This window comes from Egretta garzetta, unplaced genomic scaffold (assembly GCF_000687185.1).
Source record: "Egretta garzetta isolate BGI_Z169 unplaced genomic scaffold, ASM68718v1 scaffold203, whole genome shotgun sequence".
Taxonomy (NCBI): Eukaryota; Metazoa; Chordata; class Aves; order Pelecaniformes; family Ardeidae; genus Egretta; species Egretta garzetta.
In genome coordinates, this window is record NW_009259235.1 from 418,559 (window position 1) to 427,449 (window position 8,891).

The 8,891-nt window shown below is 52.4% G+C and overlaps 1 protein-coding gene across 1 annotated transcript in view; it reads left to right on the forward strand.

The window, feature by feature from the left end:
* Positions 1-810: 810 nt before the first annotated feature.
* The window catches only part of RHCG (Rh family C glycoprotein), an 8,674-nt gene continuing 593 nt past the window's right edge, over positions 811-8,891 (forward strand). The window contains 9 exon segments of the mRNA XM_035891458.1: positions 811-1,021; positions 4,364-4,550; positions 5,022-5,172; positions 5,916-6,063; positions 6,449-6,615; positions 7,270-7,407; positions 7,742-7,878; positions 8,413-8,575; positions 8,577-8,597. Of these exon segments, the coding sequence (XP_035747351.1) occupies positions 811-1,021; positions 4,364-4,550; positions 5,022-5,172; positions 5,916-6,063; positions 6,449-6,615; positions 7,270-7,407; positions 7,742-7,878; positions 8,413-8,575; positions 8,577-8,597 (1,323 nt within the window).

Genomic DNA, 8,891 nt, shown 5'->3' on the forward strand with positions numbered 1-8,891 from the left:
CTGGTCATCAGAAGGAAGAATGGCCCCTGGGCTCAGCCCCATTTGTTCTTTGTAAAAGAGAGCTGGCTGCTCAGAGGAGGGGGTGGGCAGCCCCAGGCAGACCCCCACTGCAGCAAGGCTGTGTCGCCCCATCTCTGCACCCAGGACAGGCTCCCGAGAGGGAACAGCCCCCAGTGACAGTTTGGTCTGAGAGTTGCCCTGCACAGGGTGGAAAGCCTCTCTCCCTGCTGACCTCCACCCTGGCTCGCACAGTGCAGTCGACTGTCCGGATGCACACTGCAAAGCAAGCAGCAGGACGGTCTCACCCCGAGGCAAAGAGTCTCCTGGGGCTGCTGCTGTGCCCCGTGAGATGGGGGGGTGGACAGATGAGAGGTGGAGCGAGGGGCACTCTGCCTTCACCCTCAGTGCCAGCTGGAGGGAGGGTTCTGGGGGCAGTCGTGGTCAGGGTGCTGCTGCAAGGGCAAGTAAAAGGGTGCGGGGCTGGGCAGAGCAGGGGGCAGGACGCCTGGGCTCCACTCCCCACTCACACTGGCCTCTACGTCTACTGCCTGCTTGTCCCCAGGGAGGCAGGGCTCAGAGGTGCTCGAGCTGCTCGGAGAAAAGGTGCTGAGACCTGTCCCTCCTCCCAGGGAGGAAGGAGGGCGAGAGGAGCAAGGTTGCCGAAGCTCCCTTGCTCTGAAACGTGATCCTGCTGCAGGCACCTCCCTGGGCCCCACCTCGCCCTCTCCAACCGATATATGTCACCCGCCTTGGCCGGGCGCGGGGGACACGGGCTCACACAGTCTGCCAGGCCCCCGGGGATCCCTGTGGATGGAGCGACCGAGGCACCAGGGGATGGCGAAGAACACATACATGCGCTGGCGTCTCCCGCTTGTGTGCCTCCTCTGGGAGGTGGCCATGATCGTCCTCTTCGGGGTCTTTGTGCGCTTTGGCCCTGAAGCTGACGCGCACTGGGAGGAGGAGAAACGAGAGATGAACCTGACCAGCGACATAGAGAACGATTTCTACTTCCGATACCCATGTGAGTATTTGGGAAGCCTAGTCCTGGTGCTGCCTGGTCCCCATCCCATCCCAACCCATTGCATCCCATCCCATGGCAGAGCCTGTCAGAGGCGACAACTCCACCAATTGCTGGAAAGCCGGGCTCTTGTCTTGAGGCTGGTTTGGGGCACACCAAAGAGCAAGAGAAAAGCCTCGTGTCCCTCCAGTGCTCTTGGGGCTTTGTCAGCAGGGTACCATGACACCAATACATGATGTCTTTTTTCCAGGAATAGGGCTGACGTATTTGCAGCACCCTGCAAGTTTCGGCTTGCTGCCCCCTCCCTCAGCTCTGGATCAGAGCAAGCTTTTCTCTGCATACAGAGGAACGGCTGTCGAGATCCTGTGACATCTTCCTCCCCTTCCTACGTCCTCCCCCTCACTCCTAAATTACACTTTAGCTACTGGCATTTCGATGCCGGAGTCCTCCTAACCTGCCAGGTTCCCAGGGCTCTTGGGTCGCTGCATCGTATTGCCACAGGGATTATTCAGGTGGTTAAAAGCCCTTCTGGCCAGGCGGTGCCTTTGGCTGGCTTTGATCTCCAGGGCTGGTCATCTTTGTGAGCCGTTCAGAACAGGCTGCTTCTGTAGGCAATTGTTTCCAAGGAAGCAACAGGCCTGAGTCATGCATCTATTTAGAACATTTCCATTAAAAACACCTGCTAAATCAAAGGAGCTATAGAAACCTGTAGCTGCTGAGGATTAGCTAGTTCAGAAAAGGATTTGCTTACAGAAACCCGCTGCTGAGCTGGCCTCTGAGTTGGTCTACGGCTGCCCTGGGCTCTCCCTCAAGATCTGCCCTTGGGACAAACCCCATGCAGATCAGCGTGAAGCAGCAGCAGTGCCCAAGGGCTGCTTTTGCCCCAGATGTGCTGGGAGGACATCAGGGGTCTGAGAAAGAGCATGTAGGAGCTAAGGATGTGACATCTCTCCTGTCCTCATATCCCACCCCTGCTCCGCAGTGCCAAGTATTCCCCCTCAAATGGCTGCATAGATTCACACAACTAAATCAACCTAAGAGCAACTGCTTAGCTCAGTTCAGCTTTGAATTATGTTTCTGTTCCAGACCTGAGGAAGGGCTGACGTGCCCAAAAGCACAGATGGTTTTTCTCCATTATCTAATCAGAAATATTCTTTCTCTGCAAAGATGGACAAACATGGCAAGGCAACCGAGCCCTGGCCTTTGGATCCCTGTGTCCATCCAGCACTGCTCAGGAAACAGTGTAATGGCTGAACACCTGAGGATCATTTGTGTTAACATGTCTGCAACCGCTGCTGGCCATAGGACCTGTCCACAATGGCAGTGGGATAGGGGTGACAAACTGACAGGTCCTCCAAGCCCAGAGGCAATTGGGAAGGCAGGCAGAGGATGGTGCCCATTGCCAGGGCCAGTCAGCATGACAATGCCTTCTCATTTTGAATCGCACATCGATATTCCCTAATGTGTGACTCCTCTGCTCTCTAGGGAAAAGAAATGAGATTCTTCGGCACAGGTAGCATTCCCAAAGCCCAAACACTTCCTCTCAATAGCGATTGCAATTGTCTTCCCGCAAAAGCAGGGTCACAAAACCTTTAGGGCATGGCAGTACCTGGGCTGCCTCTGAGTGGTGCCAACATTATTCTTCCCCAGGGCAAACAAATGCAAGGGTTAAGAAAAAGGCTTTAGACCGGTTGCAGTTTGAAGAAAGACCTCCTATTCCTCCTGGGCTTGTACAGGGTCTAACACACAGAGGGGATCCTCTGTGTTTTCAGAGGGCGCGCAGTCTGCAGCTTTAACTCTGACCTGTGTATTTCTGCTTTTAGGATGGAAGTGGGAATATATAATGCAAATGGCAGTAGATAATTCTAGCTGTGTATTGTGCTGCTTATGCTGGAGAAAAGAGGTGGGGAGAATAAATACAGCTGCAGAGGGAAAGTCTGTGGGATTGTACGGTAAAACCAGAGTTAGGAAGACTGGTTCGTGGGACATGTGAAGTGCATTTGAAGTGACCTCTGCTGAACAGTACCAGCTGCAGATCTTGTCTTCTTCCTTTTTTTATGAGTCATTTCATAGGCATGGGGGGCATTTTTAAAAACAAGCAGATTAACTTGCCTCTGCAACATGGCACTACATTGCTGGAGCCTGTCCAAATGCTCGTCCTTATACAAATTGTAAGATCTTGTAAAGAACCAAAGGACAAAAGCCAAGGCTTCTACAGAGCTACACCTCACCCAAATCCTCCCCCAGCCCTTGGTGGAAGCACCAGATACAACCCCACTGTCCCTGTGGGAGTGGATCTGTGGCTGCTGGATTTCAGCACAGGTTCAGAGTACAGCAGATTCTCAGTCGCTGAATTTCCTTTGCCCTGAGCTTATGCCTTCTCTGAGGTGCACAGACATTGCTGGTTATAGTGGCTATAATGGTTTGTGTGCTGCATAATGCAGAACTTGCTGGCGTAGCTCCATTGATGTTATGTTTACCTGTTCTACAGTGTGGGTTTGCTGGTGGGAGTCTCCTGGCGGGGGAATCCAGCTTTGGGTCTCCTGCTCTCTTCATGGCAGAGTGGCCTCCAGTGTGAGGGTTTGCATGGTTCAATTTGTAAGTATGCAGCATTTCAGCTCACTTAATTGCAAAGTGATGCTTATCTGATAGAAATGTGCAGCATTAAAAAGTACAGCAGGTTTAGTGCACCGAGAAGTTCTTTCAAGAGGCTCATACAGGTTTGGTTTCCCCCAGGGAAGGGCATGTGAGGGGCTCGAGTTAGCAGGTCTGAGCATTTGTGGGAAGAACTGGGTCTCTCTGGTTTAAGCACTCAAAATCTCACAAGGTGGGATCCTGGTCTCAAGGGTATTTTGCCACTTATTTCAGCGGCATTTAAAAATGTATTTGTAAATTTCCCTTGTTCCTGTACTCTTCTCGCTCTGAGCCATCACCAGGACCCCACATTGGATGGACCTACCCAAAATGACCATTCACGTGTTTTTAACAAAACTTCACTGTTCATTTTACATGGTATTTTCTGAGTTTTTTACAAAAGGGGAAAAACAATCTGAATAGAAAAATGTTTTCCTTTGTACACTCCATGAGTGTCCAGTCTTCTGTTGCGCGCAACTTTTAATAAACATTTTTTACTTTCAAGACTGAGCCTTTTAACCTAAAGCCAGTATTCGAAAGCTGAGCCATCTTCGGGCTTAGAAATGTGGAGACATGGGGCAAACACACATTTTCTCTTGATTTCCCCCCTACTGCTACTGATGGTGCTTAGTTTCCTTTCATCGCCAACTTCAAATGGCACTCGCAGCCCTGCCTTCCCCACAGAGCTGATGGTCCCTTCCCTCTGCACAGCTTTCCAGGATGTCCACGTGATGATCTTTGTGGGCTTTGGCTTCCTCATGACATTCCTCAAGCGTTATGGATTCGGAGCTGTGGGTTTCAATTTCCTCCTTGCTGCCTTTGGGATCCAGTGGGCTCTCCTGATGCAAGGCTGGTTCCACTCTTTCAAGAGCGGGAAGATCCTCATTGGAGTGGAGAAGTAAGGAGGAGATGGGCTCTGGGATGCCACCTCTTGACTGGCCAGCAGAAGAGCTGGGATGGGAGCCAAGCAGCTAGCAGTGCCTGTCCCTCTGTTATGTGCAAACAAGCCTCTAAAATGTTGTCTTCCCTCTGCATACCTCCTTTTGCTTTCCACCTTTTAGCCCAAAGGTACCTGCCATTACGGTGCTCAAAGAGAAATGGGAAATGAGCATCAGCCCTTAGTCCCAAGACAAGCACCATGGACACTAGTGCTGAGAACATATATAATCCACACTATTTAAATAATCTGGGGGAAAGCACCTTTCCCGGACAGTATGTCAGGATGGGAGGAAGGTCAGTGGGAAACCCAGGGCTGGCTCCTAATCACCTATTTTTCTTCAGATGGGATATTTAGAGCTGGGGGTGGGTGAGGGTCAGTTACAGAAGAGTATTTACTCATTAAACCACAATTATCCTTCCCCTTTTCCAGCCTGATCAATGCTGATTTCTGCGTGGGCTCTGTGTGCATTGCCTTTGGGGCCATCCTGGGCAAAACCAGCCCCATACAGCTCCTCGTCATGACTTTGTTTCAAGTAACGCTCTTCGCAGTGAATGAGTACATCCTCCTCAACCTGCTTCATGTAAGGCTTTAGGCAGCACCCGCTTGGTTCTTCTCCTTCCTTTCCACGTCCCTCCAAATTGTCTCCCTTTGCTATGGCTCCACCGAGGCACTGCCTTTATAAGCATTTGAAATGCAAGAATTCAGGCAGAAAAAGTAGGCAGAATAGAAAAGAGGGGGTCAGTGGGGGGTCCTTCCCTGAGAAGGGAGATCTCCCAGAGTTTTACACACAAGCCTGGAAATTCAAGAGCACTGGGTCCCTTCACTGTGTCTCCCAAGGCAGACAGGGAGTCTTAGCACAAAGGGCCAGTCATTCTCTTCATGCCTGAGATTTCCCTCTCATCTGTTTTCCCTGCTGGAATATGGGCGTTGTAGAAGGAAATCAAGTGATACAGAGGAGAAGATGTCTGCTGATGGAGGCAGGGCTTGGAGGGCTGGGAAGCAAATGAGCTCGCAGAAGATCTGAGTGCACATGGGAGCCAATGTGGCCATCGCTGTAACCCATTTGCCACTGGGACAAGTCAGAGACTCTCCTCTGCTTCGATGCCTTCCAAGGGGAAGCTAAGAGGAATGCCATGACCATGCATGGGACCAGGCGAGCAGGATAGATAGCAGGACCAGAGCATTTTTGTCCACCTCTCGCCATGACTGAGTGCAGGCTGGAGGAACGAGCAGGCAGACAAGCTGGGCATGATGCAAACCAGACCTCAGCTCCAGAATGAGTGGTGATTGCAGAAACAAACCTCTGTTTTCCCGTGGCTGCAGGTCAAGGACGCGGGTGGCTCCATGACCATTCACACCTTTGGAGGCTACTTTGGCCTCACAGTGACACGCATCCTATACAGACCCAACCTGGAGCAGAGTAAGGACAAGCAAGGCTCTGTGTACCACTCCGACCTCTTTGCTATGATCGGTGAGTCGGCCCCCGCCTCAGGGGCACTGGTACGTGCAGACCACTCTGCTGCAGAGGGCTGGTCCCTCCTCTGTCTCTGGGAAAACCAAACTGAAACCAGCACCTGGGCCTGAGAGGCTCTGTATCCCAGTCTTCCACCTCTCAGAGCTACTCAATTCCATCAGTGGCTGGGCTGAGATGGTGCCTGGGAAGACGAGGATGTGTTTTAGTTCCCCTCTCTGCCAGCCCCCCCTGATGCTGGTCCCATCACGGGGGTGCAGCTCCAGGGCAGCAGGACTACAAGATCTAACTTCCCCCTGTGCAGAAAGATCTTCTTTAGAGTTTTTTTCAATGCCTATATTCTTTTTCCTTTCTCTCCTTCGTCCCCTCGTCCCCATCCCACCAGGTACCCTGTACCTATGGATGTACTGGCCCAGTTTTAACTCGGCAATTTCTGAGCATGGGGATGCCCAGCACCGGGCTGCCATTAACACGTACTGCTCACTGGCTGCTTGTGTCCTCACCACAGTGGCCTTCTCCAGCATGCTGCAGAAGAAAGGCAAGCTTGACATGGTAAGCTGGGAGCAGAGAGCCCTGCACTGCCCAGAGGACTTATAATGAGGTTGCTTGTCCTTTGCTGAGCAGTTACTGGGTTTCAGGGTGTGATGGTGCAACCAGCATCTAGGCAGAAACTCAGAGGCTTTATTGAATAAGCAGGTGGAAAGTGAGTCCTGCAGTGCCTGAGGTGCAGGGTGATGCCCTGTGTGTGGTGGACCTAAGCCGCAGCAGGGACTGGACTTGACCTGCCCACAGAGCTGCTGATGGGCATGTTGCAGAGCCATGTTTGGCAGCGCTCTCCAGCAAGCCGAGCAGGGCCTGTGCGGCAGCTCATGAGCAATCGGGGGGCTGACTTGTACGTGTTATGTGTGTGGGTGACATGTCTCTGTGACAGCAGAGCTTGCGTGACACATGGGTGAGACAATTTCCATCTCATCACAACTCCCCACCCAGATTTGTGGATGCAAAGAATGTGTGTGGTACAAGGAGTGGGAGTCTATGTGCTACAGACAGAGGCTGCCTGTTCTCCTCCTCTTGTTTTTCACCAACAAGCAGGAAAATGGGTCCTGATATTTCCTCTGGAAGCATTTTCAGAGCTTTACCATTTGCACCATCCCTGAGCAATTGTGATCTCCCTGAGATGCCAAGACAGGGTGGTTACTTCTGCAGGTCCACATCCAGAATGCAACTCTGGCGGGTGGCGTGGCCGTGGGCACCAGTGCAGAGATGATGCTGACTCCATATGGCTCCCTCATTGTCGGGTTTATCTGTGGCATCGTGTCCACGGTGGGATATGTCTACTTCACGGTGAGTGCTGCTCTAGGGGTCTGCAGCCCTGGTCCTGCTAAGGAGACCAGGAATGGATTCACTTCCCTTTGAGGGATCATGCTTTCCACCATCCCTTACATAGATGCACTTCTGACTCCATTTACCAGCCCAAAATGTTCAGGAAGGTGTTTGGAGGATATGTTGATATTTTATCTTGGGCTTGGCTCACATCTTTGTCTACAAGCCCTTAGCTCTTAAATGGGACACAGTATCACTCTTCCTTCTATGCTTATCCCAGTCCTCCATGGAAGGAACTAATTCTTTCCAGGGATGTGCTCATGTCCTTGATCTCTCTCTACTTCCTTCCGCTCAGCCTTTTTTGGAGTCCAGGTTGCACATCCAGGACACATGTGGCATCCACAACCTCCACGCCATACCAGGCCTTATTGGGGGCATTGTGGGGGCCATCACTGCAGCTGCAGCCACGGAAGATGTATATGGAAAGGAAGGGTAAGACAGCTTGAAAATCTTCCCTGAGAATAGATTTTACCTGGGGCTCCTTGGGCTGGGAGCAAGGAGCAATTAACAGCCCTTGTCAACTGTCCAGAGTTGCCCCTTTCCCCCTCAAAAACATGGGGTGCACTGACTGTGTCTGGCTTACTGAAGTATAAAAGACTCCTGCAGCTGACTTCTGGTGGCCTCAAAAAGTGAGCCATAACCCCGCTCCTTGGCATTATTCTGGGGCATGGTGGGTGGGGAAGTGCTCTTCCCTCCATCCCTGCATTGTTTTGGGGGGTAAGGTAAGGCTAAAGGTCTGAAATACAAAAGAAATATTTATATTTTGGGCTCATCCTAGGTGAAGCTTTGCCAGAGGCCACAGGAGAAGGAAGTGAGCGGGTTTTGTGTCATTGCAACACTCTCCTGGTCCGTTGCAGAAGGATGGGGCTAGGGAGGAGTCCCCGAGGGAGCAGGGCAACATGGCTCCTCCAGAGCCAGGGAAGATCTCCTTCCAGGAGCAATCCTTGCCATTTCTGTCCTCGACAGGTTAATCAAGGCATTTGACTTCACTGGCACATACCGGACGCGGACACCAAGTGTCCAAGGAGGGTTCCAGGCGGCCGGCATTGTGGTGTCTCTGCTGATGGCTTTGGCCGGGGGGGCCCTTGTGGGTAAGCAAGAGGGGAGCACGGAGAAGGGAGGGTTGAGTCCAGCCTGTGGCTGAGAAGGAGGTGTCTGCGTGCTCCTGCCTGTGGCTGGATGTGCCCTTCCCGCTTGCACTGCGAGCCTTGCAGCCCCTGGCTTGCTCGCATTTGGGCGCCCTGCAGCGGGACCACCCCAAAGCCCACAGGAGCAGGGGAAACCAGGCACACCCAAGGGGGGAGCAAGCTCAAATGGCTTTGGAGAAAAGGGGGGATCAGCACCAAGCACTGTGCCAGGGTTGCGTTTGCCCCCTTTGCTGCCGGGATGGGTGGACTCCGGCCACCCGTACCCTGCTTGCGTCCTACACGCATTATGGCCCCCTG